Source organism: Neoarius graeffei, chromosome 7 (assembly GCF_027579695.1).
Source record: "Neoarius graeffei isolate fNeoGra1 chromosome 7, fNeoGra1.pri, whole genome shotgun sequence".
Taxonomy (NCBI): Eukaryota; Metazoa; Chordata; class Actinopteri; order Siluriformes; family Ariidae; genus Neoarius; species Neoarius graeffei.
Window position 1 is genome coordinate 40,694,586 of NC_083575.1, and position 22,568 is coordinate 40,717,153.

Consider the following 22,568-nt stretch of genomic DNA (forward strand, 5'->3'; position numbering starts at 1 on the left):
CACAGTGATGGCGAAGGCAGAGACAATGGGTGGCTGCCTGGGGACGTGGGGCTTCTCTCAGGGGGTCTGCATGCACATCACATTGCCAGCTGCACACAGCTTGGCCTCCTGGTGCTCCTCCAGCCCCCCTACTGATGCAGGGAACTGCCACACTGGGCCCAACAGCACACACACACACACACACACTGTTCATGAACAGAATGCAGAGAACTCTCACACTGCTGCATGAGTGTAACAGAGCTTGAGCATATCGCCATGTGATCTCGTAACAGAAGGTTGCATTTCAAGTGTGCAGTTATCTTCAACTAGGACACGCACATTAAAGGAAAACAGGCCTAATTTTAGTCCATTTTTTGAAACATTAAACTGATTCTGGTGTGCTGTATATAGCAATAAAAGCAACACAAAACTGCACCCAAATGCTGGGGAGAAAGAGAAGCACTGACATGGGAGAACTTAAATGACTGCAATCATCCTTCCATCCATGGGCGCGCGCACACACACACACACACTTGCATTTGGCCACTAGATGGCACCGGCCTACAGTTACAGTCAGCATCAACCAGTGTGTGTGTGTGTGTGTGTCTGAGTGAGAGAGAGAGAGAGAGAGAGAGAGAGAGAGAGAGAGAGAGAGAAAGAGAGTTTTAGACACAAACAATATTGGCTGCCTAAAATGCAAAAAATATGAAAACAAAACAAACAGACCCAAATCACCCGAAACGACTAGAACACAAGATGTAGACGGAAGTACATCCTCGCCAGACCACGCATCCCTCTCTCTCTCTCTCTCTCTTTTTGGTGTAAGGAATAACACTTTTGTGCTGGTTATCATCATCATCATTGACTATCCAGTAGTGCGCTGCACCCCGACACCCCTGATGATCTTCCTATAACAGCACGTCCCTTGGTGCTTTGTTCCTCTTATACCACAGCCAACTGCCAACAAATACAAATTTATTAAAGAACGACAATTTAAACTGTTTATATTTACACTCTACTCTATAGAATGTTTATGAGACATTAGTTCCTGTTATTCAAGATACGTTTGTCATTATTTCCTGCACTTTCGTACAGTCAAGGCAAGGCAAGTTTATTTATATAGCACATTTCATGCACAGTGGCAGTTCAATGTGCTTTACAGAAGTAAAAGCAAAACTGTAAGCAACAGAAAATAAAATTACATAAAATAAATGGGGAAGAAAAATAATAAGAATTAAACAATAGTAGAAATAAAATAATAAAATGAAATAAAAGAAGGAAATATCGTTCATCGTTCAAATATCGAAATATCGTTCATCCTGGCCTTAACAATGTATGTAAATAACTATGAGAAGAGTTTGTTTCAAATAAAGTACTTAAATTTTTTTTTTTTTAAAACCACACAAGTACTAAAACAAACAAACTCACATACCCCTTCGCTTATACATTTAGCAGCAATTTTGGTCAAGGTAGTTCTTTTTACACAAAAGGTGCACGGTGTGGTGTGTAAAAGATTAGATTGTACTAGTGGAGAAGTTCAGTGGTGGAGCAGTGTGTTCAGGACCCTCACAGCCTGGGGATAAAGCTGTTGAGGAACCTGCAGGTCCTGGTGCGGATGCTCCTGTACCTTTTTCCTGATGGCAGGAGTCCGTGGGAAGGATGGGAGGAGTCCTTGATGATGCTGAAGGCTCTGCGGATTCAATGCTAGTTTTATATCAGCTGTTATACACATTATAGCTATTGTAGCAGCTATAAGCAGTCCTTCCATCATCAGCCTCTTTTACCTCTCTATTGAAGTTAATAAGACCAAAAAAAAAAAAGTGCTCTGAGAGCACAATATCCCTGCAACAATATATTGCAAACAAAATTGCAGTATCCTATAACAAAGCCTTTTGCCAAGTTTCGTGAAATTCCTCCAAAAATTGTGAGGGGTTGATTTCAGAAGGTGAGAACCCTTTCCTGGACGGACGGATGGACTTTGCCACAACATAACCTCCCTTCGGGCCTTTCAGCCAGCGGGGGATAACAACCCCCCCCCCCCCCCACCCCCCCCCCCAGGGTTGTCATGTTTCCTGGAACTTGAATACCATCCCAAAACCCTACTGACCCTTACACTGCACTGACACTAGAGATTCCTTCTGTAAATGTTAAATATGTCTCCGAACAGAAAGCTTCACCATCTCAATAATCAGACAGTTACATCATGGTTTTTTTTAAACCATTTATTAAAAACCTTAGAATGCATTAATATTAACCTGTGCTTTGAGTTACAACCAGAACTACTACTGTGATTATGGTCAGAGCTGCCGTTACTGAAAATTAAATCAACAGTTTTTGCATAATGAACAATCAGATTTAAGAACTCAACAGCACTGTGGTATAATTAAGGGGTAATATACAGCGAGACAGTCTTTGTGAAATAAATCCCTGATACAGGACCCTGACACAAAGAGGAGAGGCCTTAAACCACCCTGAAGGGGTTTATGTCATGATGATGACCAGCTCACTGTACATTATTGACTTATTGCATGACCACGTACTAAAGAAATCAATAATTTGACACAAAATGCTGATTGAAAAATTATTTCATTGTTTCCGCTAATGACATGGTCCATAGTAATGGTCCATTATAGAGAAATAACAGACCAGAGAATGCTGTAATTGACCAAATCAGAATCAAGTATTCAAATAAGCTGTATAATGTTTAATATTCACACACATCATGCCCTAACTTTAAAAGATACCATCATCATGTTGGCAAAGTGTGGGGGGGGATGTATTGAGGAGAGGGGGGGAGAGATTGAAGGGGGAGAGAGAGAGAGAGAGAGAGAGAGAGAGAGAGAGAGAGAGAGAGATTGAGGGGGGAGAGAGAGAGATTGAGGGGGGAGGGAGAGAGAGAGAAGAGGGGGGAGAGAGGGAGGGGAGAGAGATAGAGAAGGGAGAGAGAGAGAAGATGGGGAGAGAAGGGGAGGGAGGGAGAGAGAGAGACAGTGGATAGAGAGAGAGAAAGAGGGGACTGAGGCAAGAAAGAGGGGACAGAGATAGAGGGGGAGGGAGAAAGGCGAGAGGGAGGGGGGAGAGAGGCGAGAGAGAGGAGAGGGGAAGAGAGAGAGAGTGGAAGGAGAGTGGCTAGAGAGAGGGGGGAGAGATAGTGGAGAGAGGGACAGGGAGACAGAGAGGAGAGAGATTGGATAGAGACAGAAGAGAGCTAGAGGGGAGAGAGGGGACAGAGAGAGGGGAGAGAAGAGGGGGAGAGAGTGAGAGGGATAGAGAGAGAGGGGAAGAGAGGGAAGAGAGAGAAAGAGGGAGAGGCAAGAGAGGGTGGATAGAGGGAGTGGAGAGAGGGAGAGAGTGGAGAGAGTGGAGACAGAGTGGGTAGAGAGAGAGAGAAAGAGGGAGAGAGAGGTGAGAGAGAGTGGATAGAGGGAGTGAAGAGAGGGAGTGGAGAGAGAGAGAGATTGGATAGAGACAGAAGAGAGATAGAGGGTGAGAGAGATAGAGGGGAGAGAGGGGACAGAGAGAGGGAAAAGAGGGAGAAAGGCAAGAGAGAGTGGATAGAGGGAGAGAGTGTGGATGGAGAGAGTGGAGAGGGGAGAGAGAGGGGAGAGAGTGGAGAGGGGAGAGAGAGGGGAGAGAGTGGAGAGGGGAGAGAGGGGAGAGAGTGGAAAGAGAGAGGAGAAGAGAGTGAGAGAGTGGATAGAGAGAGAGGGGGAGAGAGTGGAAAGAGAGAGGAGAAGAGAGTGAGAGAGTGGATAGAGAGAGAGGGGGAGAGAGAGTGGACAGAGGAAGAGAGAGGGAGACAGTGGATAGAGAGAGAGGGAGACAGAGAGAGTGGACAGAGAGATAGAGGGCGAGAGAGACAGAGGATAGAGTGGAGAGATAGAGGGCGAGAGAGTGAGAGAGGGGGAGAGTAGAGAGGGAGAGAGAGAAGAGAGAGAAAGGGGAGAGCGGGAGGGGAGAGAAAAAGAGGGGGGAGAGTAGAGAGAGTGGCTAGAGAGAGAGATTGAGGAGGAGAGAGAGTGGAGAGAGGAAGAGAGAGACAGAGTGGATAGAGAGACGGGAGAGAGATAGAGGGCGAAAGAGAGACAGAGGATAGAGTGGAGAGATAGAGGGCGTGCAAGAGAGAGAAAGAGTGGCTAGAGAGAGGGAGAGAGAGAAAGAGAGGAGAAAGGGGGAGATAGTAGAGAGAGTAGACAGAGAGAGAGGGAGGGAGGAGAGAGATTGAGGAGGAGAGTGGAGAGAGGAAGAGAAAAAGAGAGAGTGGAGAGAGAGAGAGAGAGAGAGAGAGAGAGAGAGAGTGGAGAGAGGAAGAGAGAGAGGAGGGATGGGGGGAGTAAAACAGGCCCAAACCATGATACTACCACCACCATGTTTCACAGATGGGATAAGGTTCTTATGCTGGAATGCAGTGTTTTCCTTTCTCCAAACATAATGCTTCTCATTTAAACCAAAAAGTTCTATTTTGGTCTCATCCGTCCACAAAACATTTTTCCAATAGCCTTCTGGCTTGTCCACGTGATCTTTAGCAAACTGCAGACGAGCAGCAATGTTCTTTTTGGCGAGCAGCGGCTTTCTTCTTGCAGCCCTGCCATGCACACCATTGTTGTTCAGTGTTCCCCTGATGGTGGACTCATGAACGTTAGCCAACATAGGAGAGGCCTTTAGTTGCTTTAAAAGAAAAAAAAAGAAAGTTACCCTGGGGTCCTTTGTGACCTTGCTGACTATTACACGCCTTGCTCTTGGAGTGATCTTTGTTGGTCGACCACTCCTGGGGAGGGTAACAATGGTCTTGAATTTCCTCCATTTGTACACAATCTGTCTGACTGTGGATTGGTGGAGTCCAAACTCTTTAGAGATGGTTTTGTAACCTTTTCCAGCCTGATGAGCATCAACAACGCTTTTTCTGAGGTCCTCAGAAATCTCCTTTGTTCGTACCATGATACACTTCCACAAACATGTGTTGTGAAGATCAGACTTTGATAGATCCCTGTTCTTTAAATAAAACAGGGTGCCCACTCACACCTGATTGTCATCCCATTGATTGAAAACACCTGACTCTAATTTCACCTTCAAATTAACTGCTAATCCTAGAGGTTCACATACTTTTGCCACTCACAGATATGTAATATTGGATCATTTTCCTCAATAAATAAATGACCAAGTATAATATTTTTGTCTCATTTGTTTAACTGGGCTCTTTATCTACTTTTAGGACTTGTGTGAAAATCTGATGCTGTTTTAGGTCATATTTATGCAGAAATATAGAAAATTCTAAAGGGTTCACAAACTTACAAGCACCACTGTACAGAGATAAAAGCACTGCTAAAGCATGGCAAGATGCCCAAGAACAGAAGGTCAGCTGCTGAATCAGGGAAAGGACACGCAGACAAGGCAAACAGAATAAAAAGGCACGGAACAGTGAAATATGTTTGTATCTGGCAGTTAATTGAACACGAAGTCCGCATGCACTTTTTATCCACATGTCACACAGGGTATTACACCTGAAAAGGATGAGTTCATCCTCCTGCAGGTTCTGTCTCACACTCGAGGAATTGAGTCTGGTGAGAGGGAGAAGACACAATACCAACTGTTGCAGTATTACACACAGGTGAGTGCGAATAAACCATAAGCCGGTCAGAGAGAGAGAGAGGAGTGTGTGTGTGTGTGTGTATGTGAGAGAGTATGAGAGACAGAGAGAAGGATGAGAGAGAGAGAGACAGAAGGATGAGAGACAGAGGTGTGTGTGTGTGTGTGTGTGTGTGTGTGTGTGAGAGAGAGAGAGAGAGAGAGAGAGAGAGAGAGAGCGAGAGAGCACAATGTGTGTATATGAGAGAGACAGAGGCGTGTGCGAGTGTGTGAGAGTGTCAAGGAGAGTGAGCATACACGTGTGCGCGTGTGCACGAGTGTGTGAGAGAGAACGTGTGTGCGCACGTGTGAGAGAGAAAGTGAGAGAGTGAAAGAGTGTGTGTGTGTGTGTGTGTGTGTGTGTGAGAGAGAGAGAGAGTGAGAGAGTGTGTGAGTGTGTGTGAGTGTGTGTGTATGTGTGAGAGAGAGTGAAAGTGAGTGTGCGCGCGCGTGAGAGACAGAGAGTGTGTGTGAGAGAGAGAGTGTGTGAGAGAGTGAGAGAAAGTGAGTGTGCGCGCGCGTGTGAGAGAGACAGTGTGTGTGTGTGTGAGACAGTGTGTGTGTGTGTGTGAGAGAGAGAGAGTGAGTGTGTGTGTGAGAGAGTGAAAGTGAGTGTGCGTGCGTATGAGAGAGACAGAGAGTGAGAGAAAGTGTGTGTGTGTGTGTGTGTGTGTGTGAGAGAGTGAGTGAGTGAGTGAGTGTGTTTGGGGGTGTTTGAGAACACTCCAGTGTGAGTGAAACAGCAGCAGTGTTCCCGTCTCTCTCTCTCTGACTGGAGTATTGGGGTTAGCAAGGCACCAAGGTTATTTCACCCATTAATGGTCATGAGACACCTCAGAAATACAGCGTCCTAAAATACACACCCCAGTCCAGGTCTGCTATCTGCTGGGATTGTCATCGCAGTCATCATTAATTCATGCCGTTTGGACAGTCTCACAAGGTGACTTACACACGCTACTGTACTCTCTCCTATGTCTAATGTAAGCAGGCAGGAGACATGGACTCCAGGTGTCTTGATGTAACGTGAAAAAAAAAAGACTTTTTTCCCCCACTGGAAGATCGGCTCCATATCTAAAAATACATTCCAGCAAGCTCACCACATATAGTGATGCACAGACAGCATAGTAGAGCAGAAGTAGTTTGCTGTTCTAAGACTTCCTGTTTTATTATAGTAATTGTCTTAATAACATTTACAGCATAACGTTTCCTGCAGCTTTACACCTCACCGTTTTCTGCATGCGAGGGGAAAGTCGTCACTCTTGAAACAAGCAAAAATATAAAGGAGTTTCTTTTCATTCTATTTTTGTCCACAGAATATTACAAATACACGAGCAAATTCACCGAGTCACCACTGACAACACCTCTCACCTTTGGAGTCACTTTATTTTAATTCACTCGGAGCCTGACGGTGTATGAACACACTAACGTTACTTCACTAGCTGAGCGGTCACTTTTTAGATTCTAATATATGTAAGGGATGATGTAGAGCGAGCCAGTCATCATCATGAAATAAACCCTGACAGGATGGTGCAGGATCCTGACACAAAGCAGCTCGCTGTACATCATCCTGCTTATTACACCGCTAGCTAGCTCATATCATCTCATTATCTCTAGCCGCTTTATCCTTCTACAGGGTCGCAGGCAAGCTGGAGCCTATCCCAGCTGACTACGGGCGAAAGGCGGGGTACACCCTGGACAAGTCGCCAGGTCATCACAGGGCTGACACATAGACACAGACAACCATTCACACTCACATTCACACCTACGCTCAATTTAGAGTCACCAGTTAACCTAACCTGCATGTCTTTGGACTGTGGGGGAAACCGGAGCACCCGGAGGAAACCCACGCGGACACGGGGAGAACATGCAAACTCCGCACAGAAAGACCCTCGCCGGCCACGGGGCTCGAACCCAGGACCTTCTTGCTGTGAGGCGACAGCGCTAACCACTACACCACCGTGCCGCCAAGCTAGCTAGCTAATTAATTAATTAGATTGATAGATCGATCGATAGATAGCTAAAATACGCATTTAAAATCATTTCACTGATGACCTCAGGGCTCGAAATTAACTTTTTAATCCACTTGTCCAATCGGATAAGCAGCAGGATTTCTCGCTTGCCCTGACCAGAACCTTTTTATTACTATGCATTTACTAGTTCAGTGAAAGACAAGTGGTTAACAAAGTTTATCCAAAAGCACGTAGAGCTATGATGATCATTATGCTTTAAGGATTTATAACTTTTCAATAAAACTAAAGCCGTAACTGTAACAATAAACAAAAACTATCCAAAGCCCCATTATAGTGCATGTGTTTATAACCCATTACCTGATATTCAGTTTTAAGAGTTGGGATTGTTGTCTTTTTCACTTTTTTTTTTTGGACGAAATGAAACCGAATGAAAACAAACTGAGCGAGTTCGACACTGTTGTAAAATTCCAGTACAATATAGTTTACGACCTTTGTGATGGTTGATGTGAACCATAGAAAAGAAAAACAGAACGAATGTCTAAATGAAATGAAGATTCACCACAGATATTTATTTTATTGAGGTATTTGATTGCCATTTCTCCAATTTCAATGAATTCAAAGTCTAATAACCTATAAGTAGATATTACGACGTGGTTATTTTTACTTACACACACGCACTCCTGCTGTATTCAGCTTCCCCGGAATTTCATAAACAATAACACAGCCGGGGGCGGCACGGTGGTGTAGTGGTTAGTGCTGTCGCCTCACAGCAAGAAGGTCCGGGTTCGAGCCCTGGGGCTGGCGAGGGCCTTTCTATGTGGAGTTTGCATGTTCTCCCCGTGTCCGCGTGGGTTTCCTCCGGGTGCTCCGGTTTCCCCCACAGTCCAAAGACATGCAGGTTAGGTTAACTGGTGACTCTAAATTGTGAGTGTGAATGGTTGTCTGTGTCTATGTGTCAGCCCTGTGATGACCTGGTGACTTGTCCAGGGTGTACCCCGCCTTTCGCCCGTAGTCAGCTGGGATAGGCCCCAGCTTGCCTGCGACCCTGTAGAACAGGATAAAGCGGCTACAGATAATGAGATGAGATGAATAACACGGCCGGATCACTGCGGGAATTGAACTGGTTTTATTGGAACTTCATTAATGTAACTCTGGAGTAATTACTATAAAAATGGTGATTTTTAACAAATATTTAAGTTGTTCCCTCAGACAGGCAGACGCAGATTTGACTTGTCCAGACCAAAGATTTGGTATCCGGACAGTCGGACTACCGTTAATGTTGAGCCCTGGGCCTTCAACAACATTGCTGGAGGAGGTCATGTTTTCACCTCTGTTTGTCTGCCTGTTCCTAATGTAACTCAAAAAAGTACTGAACGGATTTTGATTAAATTGTGAGGAAAAGTGAGCCATGGGCCAAGGAACAATTGATTAGATTTTGCGAATCGGGATATGTACACACACTACTGTTCAAAAGTTTGGGGTCACTTTGAAATGTCCTTATTTTTGAAAGAAAAGCACTGTTCTTTTCAATGAAGATCACTTTAAACTAATCAGAAATCCACTCTATACATTGCTAATGTGGTAAATGACTATTCTAGCTGCTGGTTTTTGGTGCAATATCTCCATAGGTGTATAGAGGCCCATTTCCAGCAACTCTCACTCCAGTGTTCTAATGGTACAATGTGTTTGCTCATTGCCTCAGAAGGCTAATGGATGATTAGAAAACCCTTGTACAATCATGTTAGCACAGCTGAAAACAGTTGAGCTCTTTAGAGAAGCTATAAAACTGACCTTCCTTTGAGCAGATTGAGTTTCTGGAGCATCACATTTGTGGGGTCGATTAAATGCTCAAAATGGCCAGAAAAATGTCTTGACTATATTTTCTATTCATTTTACAACTTATGGTGGTAAATAAAAGTGAGACTTTTCATGGAAAACACAAAATTGTCTGGGTGACCCCAAACTTTTGAACGGTAGTGTAGATCCAGGATTTTTTTTTTCTTTTTGTCTGTTCCCAATGTAACTCAAAGAGCAGTGAACAGATTTTGATAGCATTATCCTAGGTTCAAGTGATTTGACTGCGATGTTGATAATGTGGCTTGGCGGAGGTATGCACTCTACTGATTGCATACATGTCAACCTATACGGAATGTCCGTATTTTATACGGATTTGATTCAATAAACGTAGTATACGGGCGTAAAGTTATACAGATTCTTTAAAAAAACTTCAATATTTATTTAGAGCTATAATCAATTCCCATGATGATAAAAGAGCGCATAACATTTACAAACGTACTGTACACCACAGAAAGCACTGACAGCCAGTAAAGAGTCTTATGAAATCGCGCGTTATCTTGTGGTAGCGAGACTTCGTTCCACTTTTGATCATGCGCACACCGCATTGCGAGAATCCCGCCAACCAGGAAGTAACATTTTGTTTGAAACGCGTATTTCCACCTGAGCGACTTTCACTAGCGACTGAAAAGATTCTGAATGGGCACTCCGGCAAGATCAACACAGACACTTGCTGTGACATGCAGCCTAGTGAGTATTGGTGCGGACTGCTAAAAAAAGCTGTCATGGAGTACAATTCAGAACATTAGAGTGACACTTTGTGTTTTTGTCAAACATTGGAGCTTTGTATTCATTCTGAAGGTTTATTGTTATTAATATTGAATAAAAAGTAGCTTGGATATATCATTGTTAATTATCATTCAAATTTTAGGTAAATTATTTTAATTTGCATCTTATACGGATTTTATAAGGGAAATACGGATTTTGGAGGTTGGTTATACAGGTTTGATTGACCAAAGGTTGACATGTATGTGATTGCCCTTCTAGTTTAAAAAGTGATTTTATTGCTTCCTCTCGTGCCATGGTCCATAGCAACGGTCTGATATAAAGATATAACAGGCTGCTGAATGCTGCAACTGAACCAATCAGAAGTGGTTATTCAAACAAGACATGTAATATTAAGAAAATAAGAACGAAAAGGCAAATTTTGAAACTAGACAGTTGTGGCCATTATTGTTATTTTATTATTGGCATAACTATATTTATATTTAAATAAAGCAATTGTTTTTGTATTTGGGTCAAAGACTGAAATGCAAACCATTTCTTTATTTTTATTTTTCCCTTAATATGAATTTCCCCTGGGAGCCAACGAACAGGAATTGTGAAAAAGTTACAACATACTTATGGATCATTTAATCTGTAAACTGAACAGCTTTCAGATACAAAAGAACAACAATTTTATCTATAAACAGGGAACAATAATGATTCATAACGCTGTGATGGTGAGTCAAATGAAAACTTTTTTTTTTTTTTAATTGTTTATTGAAACAGATGTCACAGAAGTGTATCAGGTTGGACCAACCAATATTTAAACCCCATCCTGACCCTGGCTGAATCAGAAACATCCCTCTTGTCCAAGTGTTAGTGTCCACTGGCAGACCTGGGAAACGCCACTGGCCGCGTTTCCACTGGGGACAGACTAGACAGTAGGGGTCGCTCTGTGTCCTCTGTCCAAAAAGAACAACACTAAGGCGCACAACAAGCGTGGATGTGTGATAAAAAGTCATGTGATTAGCGTTCTCCTCCAAGCACACCGAGGCTCATGACCAGAAGTCTTTGCACAGAGCATCGATATTCTGAAAAATATTAATTTTAACAAACATTTTTGCATTTAAACAACTTTCAAGATCACGGTTTCTTGGATCACCTGCACAAGAGCATGATGCTGATGTAGAGGGAGAAAGGTTAAAAGCTGATGAAATTTAAGTGTAAGAAAAAGAGGTTGCGTTTAGAGTAAGCGCTTTGTGCTGGAGTTTCTCAAGCAGCGGCAGCAGGAGGGGACGAGGGCTTGCTGTGACCGGGGCTAAATATATCCAGGGCCAACTGCGGTGGAGTTCATTAAAAGGGGAGCCGTACAGGGACAATGGGCCCCAAACACAGAGGCTCACAGTAAGGCGGGCCTTGAACAACAGGCAGGGCTGAAGAGAGCTGGAGCTGCAGCACCATCAGGCCAGTGGTGAACAGGTGCAGGACTCCCTGAACGCACTCTCACAGACCTCGACTGCTCTCAATGGCTATTATAGGCGAGGGGTAGGGGCCGGCGTTATTATTTATTCAGCAGTGCATCCACCAGGGCAGGCTACTGTGCTGGGAGGCAGCTGGCGTCGCGGGGGATGGAAGAGCCCCTCGCCTTTATTGTCCAACCTGCCCCCCTCACCACACACCCATTTCCAGAGTGCCCTTTGTGCACCATCATAGGCTCGAATATTATTATTATTATTATTATTATTATTGGAGCCAATCACCCGTGACGGATACACACACAGCCCGTGCTGAAGTAAATGCACGTTGCCTTGTAATATTCACCCTCCTCGTTTCTCCTGCGCCCACACACACCAGGTTAAAGCTAATACAGCCACCAGATTGGGTCAACTTCATTCAAGCAGGTCCATTCATTCAGATCAATAGGACCTGGACAGATATGGCACTTGAACTCACAAACTGCTGTCTTCCACTGAGCTGCTGTTTTTGATGTAGTGGCTCCGACGTCCCTCAAGCTGGTACCATCTGGACATTACGTGCTGGACTAATATTTAAAAGTGGAATTTAACTGATGATCCATGCACCACCATCATCGTAAATATGAATCAGGGAAATGCCATATTTATGAGAAATATCTATCCACTTATTTTCCCCCCCATTACCGAGTTCATTAATAGTGATCCTTGAAAGGAACATTAGGTGTATGTTATGTGTGTGTGTACAGGAAACGGTGCTTTACAAAGAGCATCGGAAAGCGTAGCGGGGAACAGAACGGACTGGGTGAAGGCAGCGATGCTCTTCGTTTTTCTTTTAATTACTGTTGGCAAGCTCCTCACCAAAAAACAAAAAAACAAAAAAACGCTTTATCCTCTTGACGGCTTACACAATGCTGTTTTAATTCACAAAGACATATGAAATATATTACAAACGGAAAACAAGAAAAGCCATTTAGCACGTCGGTAAATAATGAAAACGACATTGGAGGCTGAAAACACGGAGATTTGCTTGTGTTAGCTGTAATGTGCGTTAAGGAGGAAATGGAATTGGCAGACAAATGCAATAAAGGAAAAAATGGAAAAGGGAGAGGGAGGGGCTTGGGGAGAGGGGGCAACGCCTGAGTCATCAGTTCCCATTCTTGTGAAGATGTTTATGGCTGTTGATTAATAGATTAATAAGTTACTACAGTGTGCCCAGTGAGTCTCCTCAGGGAGGTACCGAGAGCCCGGTTCTGACAAAAAAGTCCTCGCCATAAGCATGAGAACGAAAAGAGCAATAGCTGTGCTGATGCCACTGTTGCCGCCGTGTTTCACTCGAACGCGCCGCCATCCTTTCTTGACTCGACGAAGCAAGTGCGAAGGCTTAAGAGTAACTCCAGCTGAATTTGGCATGGTCTGAAAGGTAGAGTCGGGGTGTGCGCATCCTTCTCATTTACTCAAACCCAGATGCACATACACACAAACACGCACACACCGAGTCTCCGCCCTCAGAAGTAATGAGAGCAGTAGCAACAGCAGCCTGGCACCGAGTCTCAAGTTCCAGTCATTATGCCGTGTGACATCTGCACATGTTCATGTCTCTGTCTTTCCCGTTCTCTTGCACTCCTTCCCTCCCTCCCACCTCTTCTATCCACCTCAAAAGCACTTTAATACCCAGCTATAGCTGCACCACACACACACACACACACACTTTTCTTGACGGCAGATGGCAAGTCAACAATCGTCTCCAACACTAGCGATGCCTTGCCACCCAATCAGTAGCCTCCTACACACACACACGTGCACACACACTGTCTGTCCCACAGTGTCGGCCCCCACAGCACCATCTCTTCGGCGACATGATAATAACCTCTTTGTTCGTCCACTACAATACAGCTGCGTAAGCCATGCGAGTGCAAGAGCCCCACTGCTAAATCACATGTGTGCTGTACACACACTCACACACCCCTCCCGTGCAGAGCTGACAGAAGGAGTCTGTGGTACAGAGGAGGAGGCAGTGGCTGTTGAACAGCTGTGCAGCCAGCCACTTTCCAAGAAGACAGAGAGACGGATGCGCAGAATGAGTGTCCAGAACTAGAAAGTTTGCCTCGGTACTCAGTCAAAGCGCTCATCGAGTGAATAATCCGGAAGAAAGAACACGGTGTAGCGGCACGTTCCCTGCAGCTCTGACCCCAGCGCCACAAAACAACAAGCGCAGTCTGACGATTCATCATTTCACATCCAGTACAGTATGCCAACTTGCACACATTCCTAAACTGAATGTCACTCACACACACACACAAATGACTTTTCCTCCACATGCAGTCTCTCCGTCTTCTCTTCTCTCCATCACGCTGCAGTGGCGAGTAGTGGCAAGTTCCCAGCATGCCGTGGTGCTGCCGTGCTGAGGCGTTGATGGATGTGGTGGCAGGGTGAGGAGAAGAGAAGAAGAGGTTAGTGCATCCAAGTCTCAGCTCTGTACACACACCAAAAAAAAAAAAAAAAAAACAACCACTGGCCACATCCCATCCCAAACCTCTCACTGCTGAAGTACGCCACGTTTGACACCGCTGCTCAGAGAATAAACCAACTGCAACTATAATGCAAAGAAGCTTTATTAAGCTGTTCGGCTGTCGGGAAGAAGCTTTTTCAAATTGGGTTCTTAATTAAGCTCAAATTAAGCAAGATGTAGGGGAGAGAAGAAAAAAAAACCTACTGAAATCTTAAGCTATTATTAAAACTTAACGTCTCATTATTTTGACTGAATAAGAGCCTTGTACATTACGGTTTGTTTCTCCCTGCTTGCGATTTACCATTTAAAAATTGCAATCAACAATTTAATCATCCAGAACCAATAAACCTAAAAAAGATGAGCATTTCCTCCATTCCAGGTTTAAGGATAGTACACAAGGGCGTAATAATATAACCAGCTGTGTAGTCAGGAACTGCTTGCAGGCAGCAACAATTGTAAAAATTCATCTGGATAGTGGATTCGGGACTACTGCGCAGTTAACAGTTTAAAAATGCGCGCACACAAAAAAAAACAAAAACCATAACAGTATATTTTCCGTATAATCCTTTTACAAATCAGGTGTGTAATGTCCACATGGCCAGCAGTTTTCACTGTTGAGCTGCTGCTCAGACTGAATGAGTCCGAGTGCTGACCGGCGCCGCAGAGCAAAAAATAATCCAGCGTGTTTAATGACTTTCTAATTATCATCACCATTAAGATTATTTAAGTGTTAGAGCTGACACTGCTGCAGGCCTCTAATCTTTCACAGTCAAAATTTTTGCCCCCCCGACCATTTTCATTTGAAAATTTTCATTGGCGTCACTAATAAATTTGGTTAAGCGGTGTTAAATATACAAGTTTCTAATGATAGCGACAATCATAGAGTGATGTTATTTTATTTTATATTAATGAAAAGCTTTCTCTATTTGCAGAACGCGAGAACACCCAGGTGAACAGCTGAGATCTTGTGACATGGGGGAAGGAGGCGGAGCTTCCAAGTGACGTCAATTATTGGGCTGTTTCACCATCATGGTTGTGAATGAAAGTGCGTATAGGTCCCAAAGTAAAACCTAGTTAGTGCTAAAAAATGCAATTCTGAATATAACCAGTAAAATCTAAGTCCATCCATCCATCATCTGTAGCCACTTATCTTGTGCAGGGTCGCAGGCAAGCTGGAGCCTATCCCAGCTGACTATTGGCGAGAGGCGGGGTACACCCTGGACAAGTCACCAGGTCATCGCAGGGCTGACGCAGAGACAAACAACCATTCACATCTACGGTCAATTTAGAGTCACCAGTTAGCCTAACTTGCATGCCTTTGGACTGTGGGGGAAACCGGAGCACCCGGAGGAAACCCACGCGGACACGGGGAGAACATGCAAACTCCGCACAGAAAGCCCCTCGCCGGCCACCGGGCTCGAACCCGGACCTTCTTGCTGTGAGGCGACAGTACTAACCACTACACCACTGTGCCACCCTATTTTTCAACACGAAAAGATAAACTTCATACCTTCGCGCCACCATGTAAATGTTCTTTAGACACGTCCACAAAAAAATACACAAGTTAATCAAAAGAATTTTAATTCTGAACCTGTTCTCCATTTTAACAACGCACATCGAGTCAGAGGGAAAAAACACTGGGAGTGACATCATCAGAGTGAAATATCAGAAATTATTGTACATACAGGACACTTTTTCCATGGAATAAAAAACATGTATTCTATTCCCTTCTACTGGGGGTTTACTGATGCTATGCAATATTGTCATCATATCGCTTATCCGCCAAGTATTATGCCACTCTCCCCAATGGAGAATGAGCATGCAATATTGTTATAATTTTGCATGTTGTCAAGAAAACACAACATCACATGCGAAGATCCAGTGACAACACTTTTCTGCTGCGCATGCACACAATCATTTCTTTGTCGGCCAGGAGAAAGAGAGAGAAGATGGGGTTTAATTCAGTGCTCGGTTTAAGCACTAAATAAATAAACTGAAACTAAAGACGCACTGAACACTTGAAAGTCTACCAAAACTTCATTATATATTCTTCACGCATATTTACAAGAGAAAAACATACCAACTGACTTCAAAAAATTGGAAGAGAGACACGTCGGAGACATAAAACTTCCATGCTAGTGAGTGACTCACAGTTTGTACACACACGGCTGTGAGGTTTGAGTCGTTAAAAGCAGAAGATTTAAAGAGAAAGATGCGCTGAACACCCGAAAGGTGACCAAACTTCCCTGGATATTCTTCACGCATATTTACAAGAGAAAAACATACCAATGGACATCGAAAAACTGGAAGAGAGAGCAATAATGGAAATATAAAGTTCTACTTGGAGGTGAGGAAAAGTGACGGTGACTTTTATAAGAGGACTTCACTCGTGGACTTCACTCAGCAAAGCCCAACTGCAATGTAACAATTAACTACAACCAAAAGTAACTTTGAACTTGAACTGTCAACCTGGATATAACTTGCATACAAGTTGGGTTGTTGTTCAGGCTTTTTGGACTTGTACCATTTTTATTGTTAGAACTTTGTACATTGGATTGACAGAACACTGAATTACATTCGATCAGAATCAGCATTCAATATTGTTAAATTACCCCCGTTCTTAACTTTTTGTAAAATCTTTAATTGTTCCATCAAATGCCTATGTATAATAATAATAATAATAATAATAATAATAATAATAGGCTTTTTTTGTGGTATAAATCAGATATATTCCATTCAGCTACTCATCTTCAATTTGTTCAATATCATGCTGGCTGAATGGAACATAGAGTGGTCGGACAACACCGGTTCTCATCCATCCCCTAAAGCTCTCACGTGTTGGCTCCAAGCGCCACACCCCGGTACACCGTCTCAGTTGACAGGCTAAACCACGTGAGGGGATGGTGCCCACACTGCACCACTGGGTGGATGAGCTGCACCAGGCAGCCAACGGCCAGGGCGGAAGAGGTCTACCAGACCCAACGGCCATGTGAAAAGGAGAAAACCTTCCAAATCCGGAGTGGAGACCCGTAGGCGGTTCTGTGCTTTATGTAAACACCGTTCCGGCAGCTCCTGCAGCCAAGCTGACACCAAATGTCATGCTCTGCATTCCTTTGGACCCCGTCAGTAAGGCCGAGAGGGGGATTCTGATGCTTGGGCCACCCAGGATCTCCATACTTCGGCCCAGGCTTCGCGCCCTGGAGAGGATACTCCAGGCCCACTGCAAAGTGCAGATACAAATCGGAAGTTGTCAGTTACGGGTTATAAGCCCTTCCAAATTGGTGTACAGGAAGGACGCCACGGGTCAACTTTGACGGTGGGAGGGACCATTGAAGTCCTATCGTCCGACTACCGCCCGCCTCAAGCCGGGCAGCCCCCAGCCACTTAGGTGTCGGTCCGTCAACGTCTGCTGCTCCAGAGGGTGCCTGGAGCTCAGTGTTTCAACCAAACACAAAGAGCGGACGGAAACCCAGTACCCAACAACAGTTACAGTAACATTAAAACAAAGAGAAAGACTCCAGTTTTTAGGAATTAGTTGGAGGGATAAAGTACCCAACAGTGACATCCTGCAATGAGCAAAAGTACAGAGCATCTACACCATCCTTAGCCAACGCCGCCTTCGCTGGCTAGGACATGTCAGATGTATGGAGGACGGAAGGATTCCTAAGGATGTGCTGTATGGTCAACTAACCTCTGGCTCTAGACGAGTTGGTCGTCCAGCTTTACACTTCAAGGACACTTGCAAGAGAGACTTGAAAGCATGCAACATCTCTACAGACACCTGGGAAGCGCAGTCTGAGGACAGAGCTGCCTGGTGCTGAGTTGTGCATAACAGTATCATGGAAGCAGACAAGAGAAGGGGAGAACTTGCAGCGGAGAAACGGAGACAACGGAAGATTGTAGCACCAAATGCACAACACATATGCACTGTGTGCAATAGGGCGTGCAGATCCAGGAGTGGACTCTTAAGCCACAGCAGAAGTCACACCTCCAGAGGCGCACAGATGGTCTCCTGAGACTGGACTGCCAAAGAAGAAGAATGGAACATGTCTGATATACCACTCAACATCAGCCAGTATTATTTAAATAGGTCACTCAGATCTGTGATGCATTTCATATGAAAAATGCAACACAAGATGATAAACTTCATATCTTGAAGCCAATGTGTAATTTTTCTTTTTATTATATCAACACATTCACAAACAAAAAGTACCCAAACTTATCAAAACAATTCATCAATTTCCTCATGAGTGAAAATCTCGGAAAATACGTCACGGTTGTGGCTGTCAACATCTCGGATGTAGTTCGTATGAAAAATAGGAGTAGTGTAATTCCCAGCAAAGCACTAGTGTCCATGTAATATAATCGGAGAAGCCATCATTGTATATTGTGTAACACAGTTTAGAGACCATTAAATCATTATATCGCATACGCCTACTTAAGAACTCCATTTCAAGATTTCAGGTCATTATTTTTAACAAAATTACCTCATCATGTCAACTTCAAGGGGAACTGAAGGCAAATTTTTTATTATCAAAATTCTATTTCTCTCATTTTATTAAATATAGGAATGCATTTCTGATCGCTATTTTGTCACTGCTATAGCAAGTTATGAGTGTTTGAAATATGCTCTGTAATATATCAGTCCATATGTCAAAGCAACGGCCGTAAATGAGATTCGTTGAGACCTGTGCGAGACATTGTAGGACCGAGGTAAAACGTACAGCGGAAATCAAAGTGACCAACATCTGCCAACGTTGTCAAAAGACACGCGCGCCCTCTTTCGAATGCTGACGTAATCAAGCCGGAAATTTTGTTTGTTTTGATAGCAATCAGGAAAGTTTGAAAAAAGTAGGCAGTAATCGTCATTTAAACTCGTTTTTGTGCAATATTTCGTTTGGAAAGCAGTTTTCAAAATGGCGGCACTGACACCTGGCTGACACTTCACGTTTCGAAGTCTTGCACAAGTCTCGTGAAGATCGCACGGATAAGCAACGCCTGCCGCGGACCAAACGAACTAAATTCAACACGGCTAAAAACCGAATAGGCCGATAAGTAGAATATTTAATTGCAATTAGTTGCCAATACGAGTCACGGTATAAGGTTACTAAAACTGAAAATGTAATTGAATAACACGTTAATTAAGAAATAAAGCAAGTTTAAAAATGACTTCAGTTCTCCTTTAATATGTAGCACCACACAATTTATCAAGAAAACTAATTTACTGAATATTAGCATATAATTATTTGTCTGCTATTTAGTATATACTAAGTAAGCCAGATGTTGCTTTCGTCGTCTCATTCCCTTAAACACATTCAAGTACATTCACATAAAACAACTGCTGTGACCATTCTATCAGTTTAAGTATTAGGAATGCTGCATGTCAAAATAACGAATTGGGTCCAGACAAGGGTATACTCATGAGTTACTAAGTGAAAAGAGCAATATTTTTCAAATTGTGTCAAAATAATGACAATAATAATTGTTTCCTACAACTCGCAGTTCAGGGTTTTTGTAATTAATAAAGAAACTATGCAACACTAATGTTATATCATCATCACATTTAATATTATAATACTACTACAGAGCAGCATTATAGTCAGGTCACTAAACCAAGTCCGAGTCCAGTCTCAAGTCCCCGGTGTTCAAGTCCAAGTCATTAAAAAAAAAAATTGAGTCGAGTCCGAGAACACCACTCCAACCGCACCATTTGACGGTGGCTGTTTCAGCGCCGTTAACATTAGTTTGTTCCTGAACATGACATATGAACAGGTGAATGTGCTTCTCTTTATCAGGGAGTGTGAAGTATTCTGTCAGAGATGGTTGGGAGACAGATGCAAGTGCAGAAGGTGTGTTAATTAATACAAGTGAAGGCAGGTAAACAATCCAGAACAGCAGGAAAAAAAAACCCAAACAAACGGTGAAACAGGCAATAGGCCGAGTGAGGCACAAACAAGCTCTCGAAGACTCGGCAGAATCAAAGACGAGAAACAGAAAATCAGGGATCAGGAAACCAAGCAAGGAAATAAGGCTTTGTAATGTGTCAGCAACGCAACTCAATACTTCGCAAAGTAACTGTGTTTTCACGGTTTTTATATAGGTGCGCTGATTGCGCCTTAATCCTGTGCAGGTGCGAGTCATTTACGGCGCGTGCGCGCGAGATTCCGCTCGTTGCACGTGCTGTCTGGAGCACGCCTGAGTCTCTATCTGATGCATGTGTCAAGGTGCGCAGGTGTGATATTCTTGCACAAAATTAGCACAAAAATTAATGTAGATATAAATATATTATATGCCAAATTATTATGGCATGTTACAAAAATTAAAGAAAAAAATCCGAGACCTCGACGAGTCTGAGTCATCAGTGCTCAAGTCCAAGTCGAGTCACGAGTCCTTAAAATTAGGGCACGAGTCAGACTCAAGTCTGAGTCCTGGACTCGAGTACTACAAGCCTCCCACAGAGTAATGTAATAGTGCTCCAAATAGAACTAACTCTTTAAAAAAAAAAAAAAAAATCCCACTCTTCCACGTCTATTCGTCTCTAAATGAACCCTATTCTGCAACAAACTTCTCCACAGCAGCATTTTTCTTTGGCTCTGAAACTGTCTTTCTGTGGCTAATCTGATGTAATCTGCCTGTTCAGGGGTCCGTACGGAGCGATTCACAGAGTCATGGCCATGTTCAGACGGTTCATGCACAGATCATAGCCCTTGCACCAGACCCGTGATTAAAAATTAAAAACTGCTTTAAATGTTCTACAAATAATTTCTCGATTGAAGAAGAAGAAACCGTTGTCAGTCACACGCGCACTTCAAGCACAGTGAAATTCATCCTCTGCATTTAACCCATCTGAAGCAGTGAACACACGCGCGCGCACACACCCAGAGCAGTGGGCAGCCACACCAGAGCGCCCGGGGAGCAGTCAGGGGTCAGGTACCTTGCTCAAGGGCACCTCAGCCCAAGGCCGCCCCACGTTAACCTAACTGCATGTCTTTGGACTGTGGGGGAAACCGGAGCACCCAGAGGAAACCCACGCAGACACGGGCAGAACATGCAAACTCCGCACAGAAAGGCCCTCGCCGGCCACCGGGCTCGAACTCGGACCTTCTTGCTGTGAGGTGACCGTGCTAACCACTACACCACCGTGCCGCCCATAACTTCATCCAGTCATTAATATACACCGTTTAGGACGCCACTCCGAGCACCAGCAGGTCCCCTACTTGAAGCACCTTTATAAAGTACACTGGTTGTATCGTCCAACAATGATGCTTGGCAGATGGAAGAGAGAGAGAGAGAGAGAGACAGAGAGAGAGCCCCACACCACATACACAATTGCTCTAAGCACCGTTTTCAGTAGGTGGGATAAATCATTAAATGCTTGCGTACTGCATATACAATGTGCTTCTGAATGAAAATCAGGCAGCAACTGTAGCCAAGTACCAGTAGCATTTTTTAGCAGAGAAGCAAGCAGGTGGAAAGTAAGCCGACACCCAACATCTCGGTTTCAGACACTGCTCGGCAGCACGTTTCCACTGTAATGAGCCGGAAAACTACTGCCCCGTTTCAGTCGGAGCATCAGCGTGCCTCTTTTAAAGCTCTTATATAGCTGCCAGCCGTACACTTGGTGGAGTGTGCACCAGTGTGCCAGGCCAGGCCAGCTTATCTGGTAATTTATAGCTGTCTCAGTGAGCAGGCCAGTCATTATGCATACAAGCGGCTGCCTCCACCTTAGCCACGCGCTGGATGGCCTGCACCTCCCCGCCTACTCCCCCTCACCATTACCAACAGCAGTAATGAGGGGGATGAGAGCCGCTAATTTAAAAACTTGGACATGGCCAGTGGACCATATGGCAAGCATTTATCCCGTCTGAAAGCCATGCTAACTGTCACTTACATGATTAGAACAAGACTCTACAGTGGTGAATCCCCCCGCTCCTTTTCCCACACAATTTTTATTTGTCAGAGCTGTAATGAGTCACTGTAACAGAATGGTGAGAGGAGCACGCCATAAGCAAGACCAACAAAACAAAAAACGTGTATTAACTGCCTGCCGTTTAAATCATAGCTCAAAGTCCGAGCCCAATTTGGCTAATGCCATTTACAATAAAAAAAAACAAACAAACACCAATGTCTCTATAACAGTTTTTAATATTAGAAATGATTTGGTCATGGGATGATCTTACGTTTCCAACTTCACACTCGTGCACATCCACCCTCAGCAGCAGGCTGTGAATAGATCGCATGCGTTACACTCCACAAAGGTGCAGGAGCGAAGGCTGGACTTCAAACAGGAAGATGCCTGGTGTCATCTGTGAGGGCCAGGGTCACAAAGCACGCGTGCCAGCTAAGAAAGCAGCCATGTGTCCTTTAATGTATATCATTTACGGAGAAGCAAACAGCTGCATACTGCACACCAACTGCATTCTGCCCTCACAAAGCAAAGCTACGAAAATA

At 44.0% G+C, this 22,568-nt stretch overlaps 2 protein-coding genes across 8 annotated transcripts in view; one reads left to right on the forward strand and one right to left on the reverse strand.

Moving 5' to 3' along the window:
* Positions 1–15,973, forward strand: part of sdccag8 (SHH signaling and ciliogenesis regulator sdccag8) — a 212,745-nt gene extending 196,772 nt beyond the window's left edge. Inside the window, exon 18 of the mRNA XM_060925633.1 lies at positions 15,050–15,973. Within this exon, the coding sequence (XP_060781616.1) occupies positions 15,050–15,070 (21 nt within the window). The 3' untranslated portion in view covers positions 15,071–15,973. The remainder of the gene's footprint in view (positions 1–15,049) is intronic.
* akt3a (v-akt murine thymoma viral oncogene homolog 3a) overlaps positions 1–22,568 on the reverse strand; it is a 199,482-nt gene that overhangs the window by 60,304 nt on the left and 116,610 nt on the right. The window lies entirely within an intron of this gene.